Raw genomic sequence first — 24,932 nt, 5'->3', positions numbered from 1 at the left:
AATACTTAGCTTTACGCTCGTGAGTGATCGAACTAGATTCAATGGTATTACTCATGTGAGTAGAAATATGCATGTGCTTACGTGTCCTGCTGAATCCACCAAAAGGCTTGTAAAGCATATGTGTAAGTGATTTTCAGGATTGGGAATTTAATCCCTCAGAGTAGTTTTGTGGGAAAATAATTCATAGCCTGTTGGAGTGTGGACGAATCAAGGAATCATTTCTATACACTTTGTGTTCCCTTTATAGTCCAGCATAAATATATGCCAGGTAAATATGCCTGCTGGTGCTACTTGGAACAGGGATAACTAATTCTAAATGCTCTCTGCCCCATTAGAGGGCTCACATGAGTATATCTGCTAGGTGGGAACCAATGGCAACTCTGTGAGCCATTTTGCTACTGATGAGGGGAGGGCTGAGAGGGACACGGAGGCAGTAGGGGTCCCTATATGTAACCTGAGAAATTAAGGGTTTAATTTCCTTTTTACTACAAATCTCTTGAAATCACATCATTTCAAAGCCAATCCCTTCACGTCTTTGGGACTATCACTAGCCTGACTCTTTCTGCTCTGTTGAGAAGGAAGACTTCTTTTGTTAAAGGTCAGAGGCCCTGAGAAACTCCCCATTTTAAAGCACTTTAAGTGCAAATACAAATCTGCGCTACATATTAACAGAAATTATTCCCAATTTTGTAAAAAATAAAAAAAAACAAATCTTTATGATCCTTATGCCAAAAATATTAATCTTCCTTTGAAGCAGTCCTGATATCTGAGCAACCTGACAATTCCATTGGCATTTAACGGATGTGTAGGTGAACAAAGGAGAGATCAGACTTGAATGCCTGTCTCATGCTATCTGGAGTGGTTTGTTTTGCTCAAAATCATTTTCAATCCCATTTTCTACTTCCATGGTTGAGCTCTTCTATCAAAAATTAATGTTCGTTTGTGTTATCTGTGAGCTGGCCGGTATTGTCTATGAATCCAAAATGGTCCTGTTATCTGAAAGAAAAGTTGCTCACCAAAAATAAAGTAAGCATCAGGCAGACAGTTTCTTTAAAAGCCGTAAATCTCCCAGCAAGACACAGTTTACTATCTATTATTTCTCACTGTTCATTGCCAGCCACACACTGATCACATACCAGTCTATGGGTGTGACATCACGAAGACTGTAATTACTAACCACACTATGGCTTTAGAATAAGGGTATGATTTCCAGCTCCGAAGTCTGCACACACAATTGCATACATACTTTGTGCATGCACAACCACATGCATATACATATGGCAACATCATTAATATAAATTACATGTATTTACAGTCACTCACAGGTTTTTAACACTCTTGCGGCCTCCAAGCACTAATTTAATACGAATTATGTGGCCAAAGTACCATGCACTGTACCAAACACATAGTAAGAGACAACCCACTCTCCCAAAGAGCTTACAAACTAGACACACAAGATAGATGAAGTGTGGGAGAGGAAACAGTGGCACAGAAAGGTAAAGTGACTACTTGCCCAAGATCACATAGGTCAGTAGCAGAACTGGTAATAGAAACCATGTATTCTGAGTCCCAGTCCAGTGTTTCCTATCCACTAAACCATGTTGTTCATGTGTTTCCTATCCACTAAACCTCCTCTACATGATGACATAGCCTGGCATATGGGAAGAGGTGCACCTCAAGAAGTCAGAATCCATCTTCCAGCCTCTCTACATAAATGGGATACCTGCCCAGCTATTCAGATGAAATATAATATTAAGGAATCATAAGCTACCAGCATTAGACTCACTAAAGTTTTATCTGAGTAAGGTCTTCAGGTTTGGACCCATTGCCAACCTCAGAGACCATCTCTCCTCATGCTATACTGTCCACAGAGGCTGTCAGCAGAAGAATTGAGGCCAGAAACAACTTTATTTTTAAAGTGGATTGTCAGCAGACCATTCTCCATAAGGGACTCTCCATGTTGGAATTCACTCTCACCTTTGGTTTGAAATAGCCCAAACTTGTTGACCTGTACGGTATGCTACAAGGCCTATCACTTTACGTACGGATACAATAAGGACTGATTGTCTCTAGGTCATGCAGAATACTGTTTGTGTTTGATTTCATCTTTTGTTGGTTATTTTCTGGTTTGGGAATGAAAGTAAGCTGCAGGCTTTTTTTTGGCATCATATTTTCATTTATGTCAATAGTGCCTGGAGTCTGGGATAGGCATTTTTTATCAAAAGGGGTTATAAAGAAAACCATCAGACTACAGCGTGGGCTACTTTGATCAGAGGTGGTCTGGGAGCTCTTCTGCCTAACTTTCAGAAGCTGCGCCATCAATTTTGTTATGGAGCTCTGACCTATCCTTCAAGAAACCAGGCTGCTCATGGTTAGATCAGATTTCTGAGCAGACAAACCATATATCTGGAGTTAAACTTTCCAGTGGCCAGCAATTAGGCATCAATATCATCTTGTGATGCCCCGTTTATCGAGCTCTTTACTTCAATGGCACCATCACTCTTTACAGAGCATGGTGTATGTGCCAATGAGTTTTTTTATGGTTGCTGAGTCAGATGCGTGAGTGACAGTTCCATTCATAGTTAGGGCACTCCCATGCACTAGCAATGTTCTGAATCTGAGCAGCAGATTCTTTCCTCCTCTGACACTGGTCATCAAAAAGCTTGATCCAGTCTGCCTTGCTCCATCTACAAGCTAACTCCGCCAACCAGATTCTGCACTCCTTTCTCAATCATCCACAGAGATTCCAAAGGATACTAAATCATATTTGGCAAATCTGCGCAGCGGTCTGCCTCCCTTTTTAGACTCTTTGTGAGTTTCAGAGTACAGCTTACATATCCAAGCCACCTGAGTCTTTTCTTACTATGTTCCCATAAATGACATACCAGTTCAATTTAACACTTCCACATTTGTCACACTGTGTTGCCATTTTATGAGAAGAATTTTTTCCAAACATCTGATATGAAAACTATTTAGTTTTTTGGTATGTTTGGTGTAAGTCATCCATGTTTCTGAGCCATAAAGAAGAGTGGATAAAACAGGTCTCATAAATACAGATTTTTACTTTAGTTGACAATTTGTTATTGTTCCAGGCATTGTCTTGCAATATAGTGCTCGTTCCTGGCTGCCTTGCCAATTCTACTATTAAGCTCAGCATCAAGATCTAAATTGGTGGTAACAGTAGAGCCAAGGTAGCAAAATTGGTTAACATCTAGAGGAATACCATCTAAGCCGATATGTGGAACTGGTTCTGAAGAGCCTTGGTGCATGATAACAGTCTTCTTCGAGCTTATTGCTAGCTCAAAGATTTTGCATGAATCAGAAAAATTGGTAATAAGATGTTGTAGGGCATATACGTTATTAGCCACAAGAGTTGCATTATCTACAAACAACAGGCCCCTTTCGATGATTTCCTTCACCTTAACTCAGAACTTCACGATGTTAAACAAACCTCCATCATGTCTCATGACAAGAGAGACATCCTCTCGAACATCATGGAATGAATACTGAAGCAGGAATGAGAAGTAAATATTAAACAATGTAGGAGCCAGTATGCAACCCTCCTTCACTCCATTGTTTGATGTCAAATGAGTCAGACTCTTGGTTTTCATACATTAAAGTTGCCTTTATGCCATCTTGTATGGATTTCACAAGGTTTAGCAATATAGGTGGAAAACCAAGTTTCTTCAGAACAATGTAAAGCCCTGATCGACCAGGCTTTTGTTAAATCTATAAAAGCCATGTACAGTGGAATACACTTCTCTCTTCACTTTTTCTGCAGTTTTCTTACAGAGAAGACCATGTCTATGATGGTCCTTCCTGAGAGGAAGGCACACTGGCTCTCAGGATAGATTCTCTCAGCTAAATTTGAAGTCTAGGTAAAAGAATACGACTTAAAATTTTTCCCAAGATGTTAAGAAGAGAGATACCTCTGTGGTTATTACAGTCACTTGTCTCTTTTTTTTTTATGGAGTTGGATGAAACGAGCATCCTTAAAGTCTTGCAGAACAGTTTCTTCCTTCCAGCAGAGTAGCAATACCTCATGCAATCTTTGCAGCAAGTCTTTGCACATTTGTAGATTTCAGTAGGTAAACAGTCAGATCCCGAAGCTTTCTTGTGGGAAATCTTTTTGATGCTTTGTTCAAGTTCCTCTTGTGTAGGTTTGGCATCCAGCAAAGTCATAACTTCAAAGTCAGGCAATTCGTCCAGCACACGTTGGTCTACTACAGACTCCTTTGAGTATATCATTCCTTAGTGCTCAATCCATCTCTCCAGTTGCTTCCCTTTATCAATTATAATATTGCCATCCAAATCTTTCAGTGGAGCTGTCTTGTTCTTTATTGGCCCAATGGCCTTTCTAATGCCCTCATACAACTGTCAACTGTCATCTGCGTCAGCTGACTGTTGGATTCTGTCACAAAGACCCAGCCAAAATTCTTGACCACACTTCCTGGAAGCTATTTGAACAACCTTACGAGCTTCTCTTAGGTTGTTGAGCAAATCAGTAATAGTGGACTTGTAGGTGATAGGGCAGATCTTTTCCTCTCAACAAGTGGCAGCAGAATCTCCAAATGGTCTAAGAACCAGTCAACATTTTTCCCAGTACTCTTTCCAAAGCTCTTGACTGATGCATTGTTCATACTTGTCTTCAGGACTTCCCATGCATCTGACGCAGTTTCATTCCTTCCAGCTATCTTTGCTACTTCTTCATTAAAAAGCCATTTCTTGACAGGATCATGGATTCGACACAAGTCAATACAAGGTTGTACAGCAGTTTTGTTACAGTGGATCTTCTTAGCTTGAAATTTCACTTTGCAGCAGACAAGAGAGTGGTCTGTGTCACAGTCTGCGCTTTAGAAGGATCATGTATGTAAGACATCTTTCAAATATGTATGTTTTTTCAATACCAAGTCCAGCTGGTGCTAGTGCTTGGACCTCAGGTGTCTCCATGATGTTCTTCTGATGTTATCAGCAAAGAAGGTGTTAGTCACTGATAAGCCTTGACTGGCACAGATATCGAGAACTCTCTGACCATCATCATTTATACATTCAATGCCATGCCTACCCAGAATCCCAGGCCAGATCTCAGCATTGTACCCAATACTTGCACTGAAGACTCCAAGTACTAGGATGGATTCCTTCCGTGGATTCCTGCCGATCAGTTCTTCTAGCTGTTGGTAAAAGCTATCCTACTCACCACTAGCCTGAAGAATTGGAGCATAGACACTGAAAAGGTTGATGAATCCCTTCTGTAAACTAACTCAAAGTGTCATGATATGTAAGGACACTGCAATCGGAGCATCACACAATCCCATAAGTTCATTTCTGATAGCAAAACCTTCATCATACTCTCTCCTTACTCCTTCAGGTTTGCCGTGCCAGTAAATGGTGTAGTCCTTCTCCCTTATGAAGCCTGTATCTGAAAACTGAGTTTCCAAAAGAACGGCAATATCAATTCTGAAACATGCAAGTTCATTACTCAACATCGCTGTTTTCCTCAAATCTGAATTCAGATCAAAGTTGTATCCAGAGGACAAACTCCAAACATTCTAGCAAACAATTCTGGAAAACAGTTGAGCCAGAATGTAAACGATGAGGCAGGGCTTTTTTAACCCACCTTTTCTAGAGCCACCCTCATGCAAGGCAAGCAAGCCATCCCTAAACAAGGCTGCTTAGAAATCTTGGGATTTGCCCCAGGGCCTTTATGCCTCTCTCGGATCCCTGCGACAATCTTGCTAAGACCTTCAGCTCATATGCCTAGGCAAAGTTATGGAGGAGCGGAGGCTGCCATAGAACTGTTGTCCCCCCCTTTAGACTACTGAGCCAGAATCTAAAAGCCAGAGTGAGTCTGGATGTTCAGTCACACAAAGGTTGTAGCATCTGCCAGAGAGCCAACCTAGATAGAGCTGCTAACTGCCTATCACTTCAGCGTCAACACCTTTTCTGTCAGGGTGAGATCCTTTAGCCATTCTTCACCAACAGGTATCCACAAGGCAGTGGAGGATGCAGTTTAACATCATGTTAAGAACTAATCTCTTTATTTACTTAATACAGGTCCAATAGGTCAATGGTAAAAAGGCAAAATTGTAATATAAAACTGGAACAATCTCTGTTTAATTATTCTGAATGTGTATTTTAATTTTAGGTAGCTCTAGTTTTTGGGTAAATTAATTAATGTCAGTTCAACAATGGCCTGAAGAAGAACTCCATGTAGCTTGAAAGCTTGTCTCTTTCACCAACAAAAGTTGGTCAAATAAAATATATTACCTCTCCCACCTTGTCTCAGTTCAACAATAATGCATAAACATTTTCAACTCCATGGTTAAATGGTTATTATAACCAGTATACCTGGAAGCCAGCAAGATTACTTCATTTTTCCAACTCAGTTTATAAATTGCCATAATGGGTATACAGGGTGGGAAAAAATGGAACTTTTTTTCCAAGAACTATAAGATCTCTTGAAATTAATTTTTTTTAATATAGCTTGGTCTGTTTTCTTACATGGAATGAAAACACTGAAATGAAACAAAGTAAATATATAAGAATAGTTGTGAGAGGCTAAAATCATTGATTTGTTCAGACTATTTTGGCCTCAAAATTATTCAGCTTCACTTTCTATATCTTTGACTTAAATTGCTCATGAGAATTCTTTTATCAGATACAGGAATGAACCCTCATAAATATACATTATTATGATTAGCATTCTACCACTGGATATTTTCCACCACTCCCAGGTACTAACAAATCAGTTGATTTCACATCTGCCTGCAACTCATATTTCCCGAAAGGATCTCAGAGATCATATTTGTTTCCATTTTCCAATGTACACTCCCACCTTTTCCCTTAAGGACTTACACAATTCACTTTAGTCAATCAGTTCTTCTTGATTGTTAGGTCTCACTCATTCTCCATCTATCTTTGCTTTATTAGATACATTATTTGCTGTCTTTCCATTTGTCTTGTCAGCTACTTGCTGTTCTTTCGACCACTGTTGCCTCATAGTTCTCATTTAAGCTTTGTTCTTTTGATCTGTTCACCTTTCATTCCAGCCAAAGCCTAAATTATCCTATTCTTATCTTGTGCCTTTTCTATGCCAGACTGTACACTTAAGAGAGAAAGTCCAACTTTCAGTGGGCCAAACTACCTCTTTTTAAATCCTTCCCTAAAAGTTAGTTATTTCATGATATCATCCCAGGTTTCTCTCTCACATAATGTTGCCATAACTACTTGTGTTTTAGCTGTTTAACCCAGAGATCATATTTGTCTAAGGTAAACTGGAAGCTCCTTGGCATCTATGTAGCACAGGCTTTATACATTTTTGTGACTGGATAAGCTCCCTTTTTATAAGAGATAAGCAAAGCTGCAGGATTCAGTTTGCAACTGTCACCACTGAGCCAAACCATGCTGGTTTGTTTGTGAGGTTCACATACTTCTTCAAGGGCATCACCAGCTGCCTCTTGACACCTTATCTTGCCTGATTTCTGAGACACTGACATGCTAGTGGCCAAACATCCCATTCCCTCTTCTTTCTTGGGCAAGGTTCCCCCATCCATGGATCTCCAGGGATGTCAAGTGACTATTTCCTATTGCAACATCAAGGAGGCAACCCTGATCCCAAAAACCCTAAAGTGTGTTCAGGAGGCAGGACGCAGCCTGCTCCCCAAACAGGAGAGGAAAAACTGGAAAACACTTTTGTTGCAACCGGCTCCTACACTGATTACAGGGGAAGCCTTATAGATCTCTTAGCAAGGTAACTTGGGAAACACTGGGGATTCCCACGTGCCATATATTAGGGATTATACAACATCCTAGGTGACTCCCCAAAGATTTTTCTAGCCACCAAAGGGAGAATATAGTGCAAGAAACCACTTACCTTTGCACTGCTGCTGAAGGAATGCAAGGACTGTGTGAGACTAACGACTTTCCAAAGTGGGCAGGATGAAGGTAGAGCTATAGCAGAGTCAGGGATCAAAGAAAGAGGGAACACAGGGAAGTGCAGCTCCTAATTATTTTCTTCTCTTGGGTTTGAGTGGGGAGATCAGCTCTCTCTCCTCACACCCCCGTCTATTCCTCCTATCATGCCAGCAAGCTAGAGGTGCTTAGCCAGTATGTTCCCAGCATATTTCCACTCCACATTAGCTCACTGAGTTACAGGGGATGAGGCAGTAACCTCAAAGAGACTTCCCTCTGTACATCAGCCCAGAGTTCTGGACATATTGAACCAGTGACTTCAGAAAAGCCCTCTCCCTGACTTCAGACCAGCAAGACAGAGGTCCTTAGTCACCTCAGAGTTCCCTTTGTCTTGACATCAGCCCAGTCAGCTACAGGTGCCAAGACGGTGAGTGACATCAGTGGCTTGCTGCTTGATATTAGACCAGGAAAACTGAGGTGTTGAGCTTGTGACATCACAGATACCTGTATCTTGACATGAGCCCAGCAAACCAGAAATTGTGAACTAGATACCCCACAGACATGTGACCTGAATTCAGTCTAGCAAGTTAGAAGTTCACAGCCAATGAGCTTACAGCATCCTGTGCTCTGACATCATGCCAGCAAGGCAGAGTTGCTGATCCAGTAACCTCAGAGAGGCTCATACCTTGCCATGAGTCCAGTAAGGTGGAGGTGCTAAGCCAGGAATTCCGAAAGACACTTAGTAATCTCACCAAAACTTTTTCATCAGCCAGCAAGTTGATTGTGCTGAGCTAGTAACTTCACATAGTGGTGTAACTTGACATCAGCCCTGCAATAAAGATTTACTGAAGAGGCCTTTAAGTAAGGGTTAGTAGCAGAGGCTGTGCTATGTGGGAACTGTTTTGCTAAAAGCAGAGGGAAAGTTCCACCTTCTCTTACTCTCCTGGGCTTGGGGGGCGGGGGATTCATCTCTCCAAGTTCCATCTCCTCCTGTTTCTTAGCAGTGACTGATGAAATAAGCATTCATTAAGCAAATAATCTAGAATGGAAAGCACCAGGAGGAGCTGGTACCTGGCTGGGGAGTTTATTGGGCTCCATGCCTACCTGCCTTTAAGTGAAGCAGCATTGACATTTGACAGGAGAAAAAGTACTGTCCAAACTGAAAGACTCATATCAACCTCATTTCCTCTACAGTAGGGGTAGCCAACCTGAGCCTGAGAAGGAGCCAGAATTTACCAATGTACTTTGCCAAAGAACCACAGTAATACGTCAGCAGCCCCCCCATCAGCTTCTCCCCCACCGTCCGCTCCCAGCGCCTCCTGCCCACCGGCCAGCACCTCCCCATCCCTCCCTGCACCTCCCGATCAGCTGTTTCATGGCATGTAGGAGGCTCTGGGGGCGGGCAGAGGGGGAGGAGCGAGAGCACAGAATGCTCAGGGGAGGGAGCAGGAAGGGGTAGAGTGGGGGCAGGGGCTGTGGCAGAGCCAGGGGTTGAGCAGTGAGCGCCCCCCCCAGGGCCACCCCTGCTCTACAGGAAGATCCTTCCCTCCCCACCAGGGAGAAATGGAGAGGAAAAGCTCTCTCTCCCCCCTCCCTGCATGGAAGAGGGAGGTCCTTCCTCTGCCCAACACTACCTGGATTTGAGGGGGAGAGCAATGGTTCTGTCAGCTCCTTTTCCTCTTCTGGAACCCATGGAGGGATGGGCAGGTGGATGTGTGAGTACGAGACAGGTTCCTCTATGTAGTTCCACATTCTAGAAAGATTAGATCACTTCCTTTTGGGTCACACAAGATGTAAAGACTCTATGTGCTCAAGAGCCCTTTGCTCTACTTTCATGTAGTTTAGGGAATTTCAAACTCACCATCCGCAAGAACTGTTTCATAGATGCAAGACAGTGACTCTTTGGCTTCTTCATTCTGTGGTTCATCTAAGAAAAGAAAGATACTTTAATGGATGACATCTCCCTGAAAACATCTTGAAATGAGCATCTCCCTGGCCAGTCTCCCACTGCTTCTTAAGTTGTTTCTTAAAATGTTTAATTCTGTACTCCAGCAAGGACAGCTCTGATGACCATTGGTGGGATGAGAACTACTTTAAGAACAACTTATTTTGGGACAACTAGTTAATTCCAGGGCATTAGCAGTATATATTACAGATTTTTTTTTAATTGAAGCTATAACAGAGGTTTTCTTCCTAAAAATATTAAAACCTGCTTGTTATTCAGCTACATTCCTCAACTTACATACTAGGAGCGAGTAATGTATTAAATGTTAGTTAATCAGTAATTTATTTTTTTACTATGTGGAATAAGTAGTATGATAGCACAAGTGAGAAAAGAAAACTATACTGGCACAACTTATACTATGAAATGCAAAGCTTTGCCACTCTAAGCCAATATGGTCAGTGGTTCAGTCTTCACAGCAGCACAATGATGTGGAATTAAGGTAGAAGTCCCACTGTAGTCAGTAGGAGTATGTGGAATGAGGGCAGGATTAGGTCCTAGTTAGTTTTCACTTTGAACTTCCTGGTTTTTGTTCAGTTGTATCCCTGCCTCAATGCTACTGTCAATAGTTTAAGTACACAAAAGGAGACTTCTGAGAAATGAAATTCCTACAGAAGGGAATCACAACAGATGAGGTTCCATTCGAAATCTTCATTTTGACACACTGTTCTCCATCGATGGGCATTTCACACAATCACATAGAAAACCTGCACTTCTCATTTGACTATTAGGTATTATTGCCACTGAAATGATTCTCTGCAAAAATTAATACAAATTCTTTAAAATCTGTTATATGAAAGGAGAGATATAATAAAGCATCACCGTTTTCTTAAAATCAACGAACAAGTGTATTAATGACTCTTCTGTGAGTAAATTATGTATACATTTCTTCATTGGCAAACTTGTGGTATAACTGGAGCATCCGATGGGCAAGTAACCACAATATTAAAGACCATTTTGCACAAATTCAATATCAGAAACTGAATGGAACAAAATAAAAAACTGTAATTTGACAATATATAGAAAGATTAAAAACAACAAGAAATGAATCTTAGAAATAAGGCAGGGCCGGGTCATTTATTTTTGCTTGCATTCCCACCCCCACCTCCCTTTTGAGGCTAAATCCTGAGGTTTCTTACACAAAGGCCAAAATATCTTAAAAGTGGTGGGCCTGCTGCGGAAGAGAAGATGAGGAGGGGGACAATCTGGGCAGATCCCTCACAAGCCTGTATACACCCTTCTGGTACATGCATCATCATAGCTTACCAAAAATGATGGGAATGTGGGCTTGTGCAGGATTGTGCCTGAGGTATGTATAGTATGAATCTACATGGGTACAGTTTGGTAAGGTGGGGAACAGCAGCCTGTGCCCTTTATTCTTTTCTGTTCTACCATTAACTGAATGTGACCTAGCTGCATGAGTGCCTCAAGATCTACTCTTGGACTAAGGGTGAAGATTCCATCCCCACAAAATCCCTCATATCTTTTGTGGGCAAGGCTATTTTCTTCAGAATTAGACCCTTGATTTCTCCATTTGTTTTCTTGCCTGATAAAACTGTATTTGTGTTTTTCTTTGTGTTATGGTCCCCACTGAAATCTTCAATGCTTTTACAAATAATTATTACTGCAGCAACTCACAGTATTCCTTGGGTATTTCCTAGGTACTGTATAGGGAATACCAAGAATACGGCGGTAATCTTATCTACTTGCAAAGGCAAAAGCAAAAAAAAGGTTGCCATCAAGTTAGACTTTGACCTAGTTCAATCTGATGTGCAGGCTATGCACTCTTCCTTCAGTCTACCTGACAGGAGCAGTTAAGCCCCTTCATGTAGTGAAAAGCTGCTACCTAAGGCAACTCGCTGTATGACAAGGCCTGAGGAAAAACTAACGTAGGTAGATTAACAGAGGGTTCCCTGATTGCCAAGGCAGAGGCCAAGTTTTGGGCTGGTGTGTATGTGTGTGTGTTTTAGAGGCAGAAAGTCAGCAGAAAGTGAAAAAAAAAACAGTGATGAGCGTGATCCTGAGGTGAAACACAGAGACAGAGCTTCTTGGGCACAGAACTTGCAGGAGAGGCAGGCTTGAGGATTTATGAGGAAGGAAACTTCCTGCTGTTTGTTTCTACTGTGTTCAAGGAAACAGAATTTTGCATACATTCTTTGGAAATAAACAGGATTGCACCAAAGAATATACCTGATTCAGATCACCAATTTCTCCTCCTAAGAGAAACAGCCCCGCAAGGACACAAATGTTGGCTAACCACTTATGTCAGAGGAGTAGCAAGCTGCTTGTACCAAGATAGGTGAAAAATACAAGTAAGTCAGGTTTAAAACTGTTATGGGCAACCACCTTAATATCAATTGCATTTAAAATAAAACCTGACAGAAATATTATTTATTTGTATTATAGTAATGCCTACAAGCTCCCACTAAAATTGGGACCCATTGTGCTTCCCACTGTACAGACACAGTGAGAGATATTGCCAGCATAAAGAGATTGCAATCTAAATGGATAAAAGAGACAAAAGATGGGAGGAGAAACAGAAAAGTAAAGTGACTTCCCAAAGTCACGTGGGAAAACTCGGAACAGAACCCATGTCTCCTTATTTCCAGATCAATGCCCTAGCCAGTAGGCTAAACTGCCTCTCTATGAGACAAAAAAAACAGCCCACTACACCCCTAAATTGAAGATCTGAGTTCTGTGGTGACTTTTCAACACTATCTTGAAGTGAGAAAAATGGGACTGATGAGGACATAGGAACAATAGGTGCAGGAATTATTTGTTTTCTGTCTCTACCTGTCACTTCAACCCCAACATTCTTCTGCACTCCATCACCTAGTAGTGGTGTAGTAGTAGTGTAAGCAGCTATGCTGCTGTAGGAGCCTGGCAGGGACAATACAAAGCGTGTTTCACAGTTTATTATTCACTTGCAAACGAAAGTAAACTTTTGTGGGGATGGTCTCCTTGCTTTTCCCTGCAGCAGAAGTCCTGAGCAGCATTTGGTAAAAGAAAAAAACCAATGGCTGCTGGTGGGGAAAAAAGAAGGGTAGAAACTAAGACACTACTTAGATGCCACATGATGGAATCTCTCACTCAAAAATTAGGAAATGCCAGAATTAAGATTGCCTGTGCAACTTTAATTCAGCCCCCTTGAGCATGTGAATTAATTACAAAAATCACAAACTATTTTTTTCATATGACCCAGGAGGATGGACCTGCTCTGGAGGTGATTTGTGGCTGTGTAGTGAAGCAGGTTGTTGTCTGTAGGACCTCTGCCTCATTTGTTACGGAAGTTGGAAGGTGTGCAGTGAGTGAGGCTGGGGATTGCAAAAAAAGAAAGAATAGTCTCATGGTTAAGGTCTTGTGGCTAAGGCAGTTGAATGCTGTTCAGAAGAACTGGATTCTATCCAAAGCGGGGATGAAATTTTTCAACCAAAATTTTTTGTAAAAAAAAAAAAATGCAGATTTGGTAATCCGCAAACATTTCATGAATTTCTGTCAGTTTTGCCAAAATGTTTGCTTAGAAACAACAAAAATATTCTGAGAAAAAAATCAAAACATTTTGTTTTGACCTTTTAAAACAAAACATTTCAATTTTTCAGTTCAAAATTTTCTTTAATTTATTTTATAACAAATCAAAAATGTTTTAAAATGCTCAAAATCTAAAACAAAATGTTTCATATTGGATCAAACAGAACATTTTGTATGACCCAAAAGGTATTTTATTTTTCAACTTCTTGAAACTGCCAATGAAGAAAAAACAATCAGTTATTTGCTTAGCTCTAATTCTATCCCTGCCTCTGCCACGGAGTTCCTATGAGATACTAGGCAAGTCACTTAAACCAAGCTTTTCAGATTTGGAAGCAGAGCACCACGGCTGGGAGCTGGCAGAGTGGAGCGGGCTGGGGCCGGGCTACTCCGCTTCCGCCACTGCTGTGAGTGCGGGAAGATCCCTTCTCCCAATCCCCCTCCCCCAAGCGACATGGTTGGGGCTGGGGCAAGGGAAGCAGAGCGGGCTGCTCCCGGCCCCCTGCTAATCCCCAGGGCCACTCTGGGATTGTGGGGCCCCCAAAAGTGCCCCCCACAGCTCCTGCCTCCCAGACCTTGTGGTGGGGGGGAAGCCCCTGACCGCCCCCGAGACCCTCTGCCCCTTATCCAACCCCTCGGCCCCGGCCCGGCAGCGTCTCGGAGCTTTACCGTGTTGTATGCAAACCCACGTTATATCGGGCCACGTTATATCGGGGTAGAGGTGTATTTAAGTGCTCAATTTTAAATTTCTCCTGTGGGTCACGAAAAAAGGGCCCTCTTTTTCTTTGGGAATAGGCTGTAGGAGAAGAGAAGAGAAGAGAAGAGAAGAGAAGAGAAGAGAAGAGAAGAGAAGAGAAGAGAAGAGAAGAGAAGAGAAGAGAAGAGAAGAGAAGAGGACTGCTGTGTTTATTTTTGCCAACACCATCAAATAAAATAGAGCCATTAAAGAGAGTGCTAGATGCTAAGATTCCCAAGTCCTCAATAAATTCAAAGTCCTACCAAACAGTCTCATAAAATAATAAGCTCATTTTAGAAACATAACCAGAGAGGTATCTATAGAGCGTAAAATTTTCAAAATCTACCCTCTCTTTTTGCATCTGCAAGATGAGGACAGAAATAACTGTGGAAACAATTTAAGGCATTTAGAGATCTAAGTACCTAACTGCACATGCAAATCAGTTACTTAGACATTGAACCTGTCTAAATTGTGCCTACAAATGATTGTGGGAATAAAAACAGAGGCCCAGTTAAGTCTAGGCTGAAAAACCAAGCCCATAGGATCTCTTTCTTAATGAATATATAACAGTAACCATCATTTCTAGGAGAAAGTACATGCCTAGAATCTTGGCTGTCTGCAGTGTCAGGTTGACAGCTACTCTAGAGTGTTGAGAAGTGGCAGGAGAAAGAGAGGAGGGGTAAGGCATAGAGTAAAACACAGTGTTGAACTGTACTTTCATCAATATTAAGAAAAGCTGAGGCAAAGAAAAGTCAAAATACTAAATTAATAGAGTCACCTTGCATTAAAATTAAACGCACAGTTATGTAGAAGAGTAAACAGAATCTTAGTTGCTAGCTTGGGAAAATACAACCTCCTAAGTCCTAACTTTTCTGTACAGCCTACATTTCTAATGACAAACGAGTATTCAGACAATTAAAAAAAAAACGGAAGAAAGGTTTTAATTAGCTGCTCAGGATAACATCACTGTAAAAATGTTCACACCTTTTAAGAAGTCTTGCTATGCCAATCTCTTAACAGCAAAAATATTTGCATTCTTGCTAGCACTAAACAGGAACATAGTAAAATCTGCCACCATCCAGGAAACATATGTTACAAAGCATAATGCCTGAGTCTCAGTTCCTCATTTGCTCCCCCTATGAATGCTCTCAACCACAGACAGCAAATCCTCCTGATTTTAGGTTTTCTTTGAATCATGCTTTTCTGTAAACTGGATCTCTAGTGGGTACATTATCTAACTAGCAACTAACACCTTTATTTGAAGTGTGCATGTTAATTAGTATTATTTATTTGGCTAGCATTATAAGAGTACACAGCTGGAGAACAGTGCCAAAGGGTTGAAGTTGGCACAATCTGGTGTGGTAAAGGATATTTCGGCCAAATGAAGAGATATGGAGTTGGATCTCTTGGTCCATTCTATCCACTTCATGCTGTTCAGACAGCTCAAAGAGAATAGAGTCCAGCTGCAAATTAACTAGCAGAGAATCCCCTTGCCCAGAATTCCCTCCAGGCGTAAAGCAGAAAACCCTGCTTCTGTGCCAGTCAGCCACTCGGACGTAGTGGCACAGCATGGCAGAGTTTGTTAACACCAAATCTACATTGATGTAAAGTCTGAGAGATTGTAAACCAGTGATAGAAATTAGAACAGGACCTCTTCTGTTCTATCTAATGCCAGGACTAGCCCAGTACTGAATCATGGAGCCAAAATCAGCTGCCAAATGGCCTCCTGTGCCCTGCAATGAATGGAACTCAGTTGCAGAGGAGAACTGATGCTGTGGTGTCAGGTAGTCAATACTGAAATGTGCCATGGAATACATGGGTTTTAAGGAGAAGAATGGGAGAGTTTTATGAATATTGACTAGAAGGCGTTGTGCAAGGTGGTACAAATGTGCAGAATGAACAAATTAGCAGCAATTAATACTGTTATGAGCAAATGTAAAAGGAAGGAGTAAAATACATACAATATTGTGTTCTGTTTGGTCACTATGTCAAAAGTTGTTGCAGAAACAGAGGGGATCAGAGATAGGTGATGAAAATAAGAACAAAAGAATGGCCATACTGGGTCACACCAAAGGTCCATCTAGCCCAGTATCCTGTCTTCCGACCGTGGTCAATGTCAGGTGCCCCAGAGGGAATGAACAGAACAGGTAATCACCAAGTGATCCATCCCCATAGCCCATTCCCAGCTTCTGGGAAACAGAGGCTAGGGACACCATCCCTGCCCATCCTGGCTAATAGCCATTGATGGACCTATCTTCCATGAATTGATCAAGTTCTTTTTTGAACCCTGTTATGGTCTTGGCCTTCAAAACATCCTCTGGCAAGGAGTTCCACAGGTTGACTGTGCATTGTGTGAAGATTAAAATGAGGTGTGGCCGGGCAGGCTTCCACATGAAGAGAGACTGAAAGTATTTAGCTTAATGAAGAGTAAAAGGAGACATGATGGGGCATACAAAACATTGGTATACAAAAGGTAAATCAAATGTACCTCTTGTTCTTTCATTGAAAAGCAACAAATTTCAAACTGATAAAAGGAAAAAATTGTTTTACAACATCCGAAAATCACCGATACAGGTTATCATTGAGACCGAAAGCTTAGCAGGATTCTGAATAAAAGATTAACATGGATAATGCAAACATCCACAGCTACACTGGTCAGAAGTAAACAATATAGAAGATGTAAACCTTTACACTTCAGGGCATATCACTAACTGATACAGATTAGGAAGAAACTTTCATTGTAACCAAGTGATTTTCATATTTGTCCACTACAGCATTTTTTTTTTGCACCTTCCACTGAAGCAGCTGTTACTGGCCACTATTTGAGACAGGATATTGTGGATGCCTTGCCACTTTACGTTGTCATATTCTGTAGTCTGACCACTGTAAACAAATGCTTTGTGACAACTGACCAAAATGAAGAAATACCTTTCTTCTAAGAAACTATATTTGGTTTTTTTTTTAACAAATGTTTGCAGTTTCCTGTTTGCGGTTCCCACTGATATGGAAGTACAGTCCCTGTGCTAAATTCTCCTCTTAGCTATACTGGTGTGATCCCATTGATTTCATTCCCATGAATGACATGGTTACTGAGCCAAAGAGCTCTTTCTCCCATTCAATAGTCAAGCATCAGTAATGCACCGTAGGAAGGTGCAGAACTTTTGGGATGCCAACTTTCTGGAAGCCAAATCGGGTGACTCTGATTAGCTTTACTCCAGAACATAAAAGAAAGATCTAGAGGAGGGGATCTAGGACTTCTGTTTGTAAGTACAGTCGTGTCTGTTCACTTGGGTCCAAGCATGCTTTCAGTTTCACACCAGTGTTATTGCAAAGTAAATCCATGTTCATGTAATTAAAGACTGGGTCTACTTCTCCACACCACTGCCATAGTTTTATACTTGTGCAACTCCACTTCATGACAGCATTTTGGTGGAGTTGCTCTAGCATAAGAGTGGGACAAGGGAGTGAGGAAAAAAATCTGACACTAGGTTTTAATTCATATTCCCGGAATTTTGAGTACTTCATTTTCCAACCTTCAAATGTTTAATGTCAAGTTTTTGATGGACTTTCCTTCCTTTATTTTTTTTTAAAGTAAAAGAAAAGAAAACTCTGATGTGGAGCTACTTGCTAGATAGCAGCACAACATTCTACCCTGCACTTACTGTGCAGTTTCTGAAGTCAAGGCTCATGTCCTGCTTCACTGAGTATGCACTTTGCATGCTGAATGAAAGTTTTCAAACAGCAGCTGTAACAAAAAACTAACTTATATGGGGGCAAGAGTGTGTGTGAATAGTATAACCACACAAAACAGAAGGAGTTTGGGAGCAGACAGAGGACTGAGAGGCCATGAAAAAGCAGCAGCAGCAAATGCCTATCAGGAGTGCATATCGGGTGATGTGTGTGGAGCCTGTGATAATATTACTGGAGTGGCCTCCCCAAATTGATTGCGATACGGTCTTCCTACAAAACAGACTGCAGGCAGTGCTAGGTACAAAGTGACCCCTCAGTTCCATTTCTACAGCACAGTAAAGTACTTGCAAATGAATTTCAACCCTGTGCAATGGGCCAGCACAAGACCTATTCACTACTTAAGCTCTTAAAATAATTCTTATGTTGACCTCCTGCTCAGTGCTGATCTGCCTCAGCAGTCACATAACAAACATATACAGGATGCAATTCTATTTAGCAGAAACTTCTTGTTTCAGCTGCTGCAGAAGATTAGCATATTGTTTCAGCTTGTGTGTGCTTCGGAGAGAAAAAGAATGACTGAAGTAAGCCCAAACTTTGTGGACAGCATATTTTCCATATTAGCACATTGCCTAGGAAGTTCTGAACTAGGAAATTAAGACAATTTGAAAGTTATAACAAGTTTCAGAGAGGTTGCCGTGTTAGTCTGCATCAGTAAAAACAAAGTGGAGTCCTTGTGGCACCTTAGAGACTAACAAATTTATTTGAGCTTAAGCTTTTGTGGGATATAATACATGGGATGGAAAGATAATTTTCTCTCTGTTGATACTCACACCTTCTTGTCAACTGCTGGGAATGGGCCACATCCACTTTGATTGAATTGGCCTCGATAGCACTACAAAAAGTAATTTTCTCTCTGTTGATATTCACCCCTTCTTGTCAACTGTTGAGAATGGGCCACATACACTTTGACTGAATTGGTCTCGTTAGCACTGACCCTCCACTTGGTAAGGCAACTCCTATCTTTTCATGTGCTGTATATTTATTCCTGCTTACTGTATTTTCCACTCCATTCATCTGATGAAGTGGGTTATATCCCACAAAAGCTTATGCCCAAATAAATAATAAGGTGCCACAAGGAATCCTCGTTTTTTTTACTGAAAGTTATGAGACACGCATACACATTTTTCAACCATACTAATGGCAGGCATTAGATTGTTATAATTATCTGAACCCAGGGGTCAGAGAGACAAGAGTATATCATCCCTTTAAGCTCACCAGACAGCTTCTGAAGAACATTCACTGCAGTGCTAGACTTTCCAAAGTTGCATACTCCTTACTCTGGATCTAAGAGGAGGATAACTTTAATCATAATTAAGTGACAAATATATCATCAGCAGGATTAAACTTTAAAATTACCTTGTTGAATAACACCGGCAACAATGGAGAGATATTCCTCGGGATCCTGATCGGTGGAGATCTCTTGGCTGCTCTGGTCTAAGGTCAGTATCTCATGTAGAATGTCTGAGTTCTCCACCCCACAAAGTAGAATCACCACCCTACCGGAAGGCTTAAGGACCCTGTCCAGAAAATATCTTCTCTTTTGATTCAGGCATTTTAGAAGTCCATTTGATAGTATGAGCAGTTTACATCTATAACAGGATAGAGAGAGTGACTCTAGATGCTGAATAGACAAAGTCTCTAGGTTGTAAAGTAAGATTCCTTGTTCCTTTATAATATGTTTGAAAAGCGATTTTAAATACAGAGCCCATTCTTCTGCCTCTTCTTCATAAATCACCAGAATGTCCTTTGTATTTTCTGTAAAAAAAAAAACATTTTTAAACCTCCATTTTATCTAATATCCACAGTTAGCATGTTAGATTTTTTTCTCTTTGTAATTTGAAACAGAATGGTAGAGATAGAAATCTGGGTTTTCAACTGTTTGCAGAAAAATTTGAAATTTATGTTCCAAACTAGAATATAAATATTTTTGAAATTTCGTGTGGAATAGAAATTCTGATAAAATATCCCTTTTGAAAATTTTGTTTAGTAAAATTTTTTAAATTGTTTCAAAACAAAATATGTTTAATTTTTTCCTTTTCATATTATTTATTGTTTTTATCATATAATATCAGGGTTAGAAGGGAACCTCAGGAGGTCATCTAGTCCAACCCCTTGCTCAAAGCAGGACCAATCCCCAATTTTTGCTCCAGATCCCCAAATGGCCCCATCAAGGATTGAACTCACAACCCTGGGTTTAAGCAGACTAATGCTCAAACCACTGAGCTATCCCTCCCCATATCTGTCATTATGTCTCAGCAGTAGTAGTAGTAGTAGTGCATCTCACTATCACATGTCATATTGTACAGACAAAATATAATACTCAAAACAATTACTTTATTTTTATTGTATTTTATTTACAAAAAAATATTGGGGCAGCTGCTACTTAATACAGATTAAAGCACCTTATTTTGTTGTTGAAAAGTCAACAACTTGTTTGTGATGTAATGAAGTAGTTTAACACTTTCAACAAGAAAATAATTGTTAAAGCATCAAACGGTTTAATTACAACTTGAACAGGAGACACTAATCTAAAAGAGTATATTCTGTCATCATAATATAACATGTCATTTGATGCACTACAGCAATTAGAATCACAGGGTTGGAAGGGACCTCAGGAGGTCATCTAGTCCAATCCCCCGCTCAAAGCAGGACCAGTCCCCCATAGTTGCCCCAGATCCCTAAATGGTCCCCTCAAGGATTGAACTCACAACCCTGGGTTTAGCAGGCTAATGCTCAAACCACTGAGCTATCCCTCCCCCACACTGATGTGTTGCGAACTGGGTTGGTTGTTTTTTCTATATATTTATTTTAAAATATTAATGTAAATGCTAATCTAATAAAAATAGGAATAGTTCAGCATTTGGCAAGTTGCAGCAGCTAGAGAAACAAAAGGAAATGTCAAATAAAGTAGATAAAGGCACACCCATGATGCTGATATTATAAAGGATAGGATGCCATTGACACCACTGATATATTGATCAACAACAGTATGCAGCAAAATACAATATGACATCAAATTAATTAATACAGTTCTATTGTCACAAAGTTAATCACAGGTGGGTCTAAGCAACAGCATCCACAGACTACATACTTTTAGCTTAGTAATACAGGTTTGTATGCTATGGACCATATTCTACACTCAGTTTTCATGATGTAAATCTGAAGTAACAACACAGACAAAATTACACCTCTTTTATGCCATTTTAAGTGTGAACAGAATTTGGTTTGATAATTATATTAGTGTAAAAGCTCCAGTTTTAGATTTCTTTTAATAGAAAGCACCAAATGAATAGAAAGTTCATTTCTATCCCACTATACACTAGTTATTTTGATTTTTTAAAATACTGTAAACAAACAAAGCTTAGACATGGGAGCTGCATAGCTCTTAGAGGCATATAAACACATACCACATAACAGCATACACCAACAATAAATACTAACCAATTAGAGAATTAAAAATGCATAAATCAAACATCCTCTGTCATTTATATAATATTACATATGCAGTAGAACGGTGGCATAAGTACAAGACCCTTTGTGCAAGAAACAATGTTGTGGAATGAAGATTTTCTGCAGAGTCCATTCAGGCCAAATCCTAAAGTCTAACTTGGGTAATTATAGAGCTCCATCACCATAGTTACTGAGCACCTCACAATCTTTATTATATATACTCAGAGAGAAAGAGAACCTCACAACACCTTAGTGATTATTCCCATTTTACAGATGGGGAGCTAAAGAACAGATAGACTAAATGACTTGTCCAAAGTCACACAGGGCACAGCAATGAAGAAAGCCCAGATCTCAGAGTCCTAGATTAGTGATATCACGATTTCAGGTAACTGCTCCTGTGTCCCCACTTCTGTGATACACTCTAGGAGTTTCTAGTCACGTCTCTGGTTTCCAAAATCACCTGTCTCTTTGTAGGGACCCTTATAACACTGTCTTCTGACCAGGGGGTTTTAAGCCTGTCCAGGACCCCCGCTGCTGCTGAGGTGAGCACGGTGGCCTGGGACCCGCACTGCTGCTATGCGGGAGGCACAGTTGCCCAAGACTGACACACCAGCCGCTGCAGAAGTCACGGAGGTCCCAGAAAGTCACGGAATCCATGACTTCTGGGACCTCCTTGACAGACTCGCAGCATTATCTCTGGGGCCTTAGTAGGTCAAAGTCCTTCCAACTCTTTGGCAAGGGTCAGACCTCCCTCCCTTGGACAGAAGGTTCTGTCCGTTTGCTGGATCAGAAAAAAGGCTTTGAGTCAGTTTACCTTTTTCTGCCAAAAGCCCTTTGTCTGTTGGTCACTGGAAAACCCAGCTTAAACCAGTATATGCAAAGCACTCCAGGGTATGGTACGTCTCTAGAGTTGTTTAGTCTTAGTGATTCACCTTAATCACCTCCCACCATTTGTAGTTCCTAGAGAAGCTGTGCTAACCCTCCATCATGGAGCAGAACACAGTCATACATAGTACTATTCACAGGTATAAAATAATATGGTCTGCAAAGATATTGCGATCACATGCAATATCTGTCAGGTGTATTACCACTGGACCATCATTCCTTTCTTAGCTTCTAATCCAGGGGTTAACATGCTGCAGGAAGTGGCACAGGCTGGAACTGCGAACCGCGGCCACTGGGAGCTGCGGGGGGCCATGCCTGCATATGGTCAATGTAAACGGAATGTCTCACGGCCCACCAGCAGATTACCCTGATGGGCCAGGTGCCAAAGGTTGCCAACCTCTGTTCTAATCATTCATCCTTTATACACAGTATAGTGCATAATGGCATCCCAGAATGGTCGACAATGAACTGCTGCTCTCTCTCAAACCAGAGTTGATTGAAAATTTTCAAAATATATTTGAAATAGAGGCCCCCATATTTTCTGTGGTCAAAATGCAAAATCAGCCTTATGCAAGATGGCTCTCTATCCCTGTTTTAAAATGCAATTCTAATAAAAAGTGTTTTATAATACTATATTTCTCATTTTACTTAGAGCTAAAATTGAGTGCTATGGGTAGGGCCCTACCAAATTCATGGCCATGAAAAACGCGTCACGGACTGTGAAACCTGGTCTCTCCCCATGAAATCTGGGGTTTTGTGTACTTTTACCCCTATACTACACAGATTTCACAGGGGAGACCAGCGTTTTCCAAACTAGGGGTCGTAACCCAAAAAGAGGAGGCGGAGTATTGCAAGGTTATTGTGGGGGGGTCACACTGTTGCCACCCTTATTTCTGCATTGCCTTCAGTGCTGGGTGGACAGAGAGCGGTGGCTGCTGGCCAGGCGCCCAGCTCTGAAGGCAGCGTCCCTCCAGCAGCAGCGCAGAAGTAAGGATGGCATGGTATGGTATGGTATGGTATTGCCACCCTTGAAGGCAGCACTGTCATCAGCAGCAGCACAGAAGTAAGAGTGGCAATGCTGCAACCCTCCTACAATAACTTGCGACTCCACACAATCCTCTTCTGGGTCAGCACCCTACAGTTACAGCACTGTGAAATATCAGATTTAAATAGCTGAAATAATGAAATTTACTATTTTTAAAATCCTATGACCGTGAAATTGACCAAAATGGACTGTGAATGTGGTAGAACCCTAGTAAGAGGACACTGGGCTAAGCAAAATGGTTTCAGTTTTACAGTAGTTTAAGGAAGAGGAGAGGCCGTGAAGCTTTTTTTTTTTTTTTTTTTTCCCAGACCCTTATCTTGATTTTGGTCAATTGTATAGAAGAAAAGGATAAAAGAAAAAATGTTGTTAGAGTTACATAAGGAATATCAGAAGAGAAGATAGAAGTTCACAAATTGTAGGGATAAAAAAGACCCTTATAATTATCTAGTCTGATCTCCTATACCACAGAACCTCACCCAGCAATTTCTGCAACAAGCACATAATTTGTGTTTGAACTACAGTATATCTTTTAGAAAGACATACAGTCTTGATTTAAGGACATCAAGTGAAGGAGAATTCACCTATGTAAATTATTCCACTGGTTACGTATACATTGTTAAAAATCTTCACCTTCTACTCTGAATATGTCTCTCTTGTTTTTTCATGGTATTTCATTTTGCCTTTTTCTGCTAGTTTAAAGAACTCTTTACTATCAGAAATCTGTTTCCCATGTAGGTACTTTTAGACTGGAAATAGTGACTTCTCAGCTGGCTGTTGGATATACTTTGCAGACCTCAAATCATTCTTGTAACTTTTTTCTGAATCTCTCTCGGTTTCTCACTATCCTTTTTGTGAACATCAGAACTGGACATAGTCTTCCAGTAATTAGAGAAGAGAAGAGAAGAGAAGAGAAGAGAAGAGAAGAGAAGAGAGATTGGTATCAGCAAGAGTTCTATGCATGGCAGACATGCAGCATTGGATCCATGGCTAGAAATGTCTTCAAAGTGCTTTTGAGTCCTTTAGTGTTACATAAATATAAATCATATACACAAAAAGGTGAAAATCACATCTGTGCAGAGGGACATCAGAAAAGTTATGCACTTCTCAGTCCAAGACTTAAGAGAAGCCGCAGTCTGAAGATGAAGGAATGGTGGGAAAGTTGCCTTGAAGTTATGAAATATGAAAAAGCCTTATATTTTTCCAAATGCATGTTTTTATTTTAAAATAGTGTGCAAACAACTGGAACACATGTGGGTATGATATACCTGGATGGAAATTTCATACTCAAAAGAGCCTAAGTGATTTGGGAACATGTGACATTCTATACCTTGGGAGCGTCCTGTAACCCCCATATTCCTCATTTCTATATAATTGTGATCTTACCTATAAAGCATGCCTTGTAAGGTATCGGTGAAAGGCTATGATCTGCTGAAAGTCATTTCTCTATCCATGTATGTATATCATTAACGCACATGAAGTTATGAGAATTGTGTTGTATGGTTGTCACTAAAACATGCCGTAAGTTGGGGAATCAGCTGGATATTAGCTCTCCGGAGGCAAGATCAAGGAAAGTAACCAACACCCGGGCAGGGTGTCAAACAACCCATCAACAGCCATTGTCTAGCAAG

The 24,932-nt window shown here is 40.8% G+C and overlaps 1 protein-coding gene across 3 annotated transcripts in view; it reads right to left on the bottom strand.

Annotated features, from left to right (window-relative positions):
• BANK1 (B cell scaffold protein with ankyrin repeats 1) overlaps positions 1-24,932 on the bottom strand; it is a 298,816-nt gene that overhangs the window by 235,492 nt on the left and 38,392 nt on the right. For 2 of the 3 annotated variants that reach the window (XM_073340798.1, XM_073340800.1), the window contains exons 2-3: positions 19,281-19,679; positions 9,773-9,838 (exon numbers count right to left, since the gene is read on the bottom strand). In XM_073340798.1, the coding sequence (XP_073196899.1) occupies positions 9,773-9,838; positions 19,281-19,679 (465 nt within the window). The remainder of the gene's footprint in view (positions 1-9,772; positions 9,839-19,280; positions 19,680-24,932) is intronic. The other variant, XM_073340799.1, reaches the window with a different exon arrangement.

The sequence above is a fragment of the Lepidochelys kempii genome, chromosome 4, assembly GCF_965140265.1.
Source record: "Lepidochelys kempii isolate rLepKem1 chromosome 4, rLepKem1.hap2, whole genome shotgun sequence".
NCBI classification, from domain to species: Eukaryota; Metazoa; Chordata; order Testudines; family Cheloniidae; genus Lepidochelys; species Lepidochelys kempii.
Note: the sequence above shows the minus strand (reverse complement) of the source record. Positions and strands in the feature narration are given on the sequence as shown.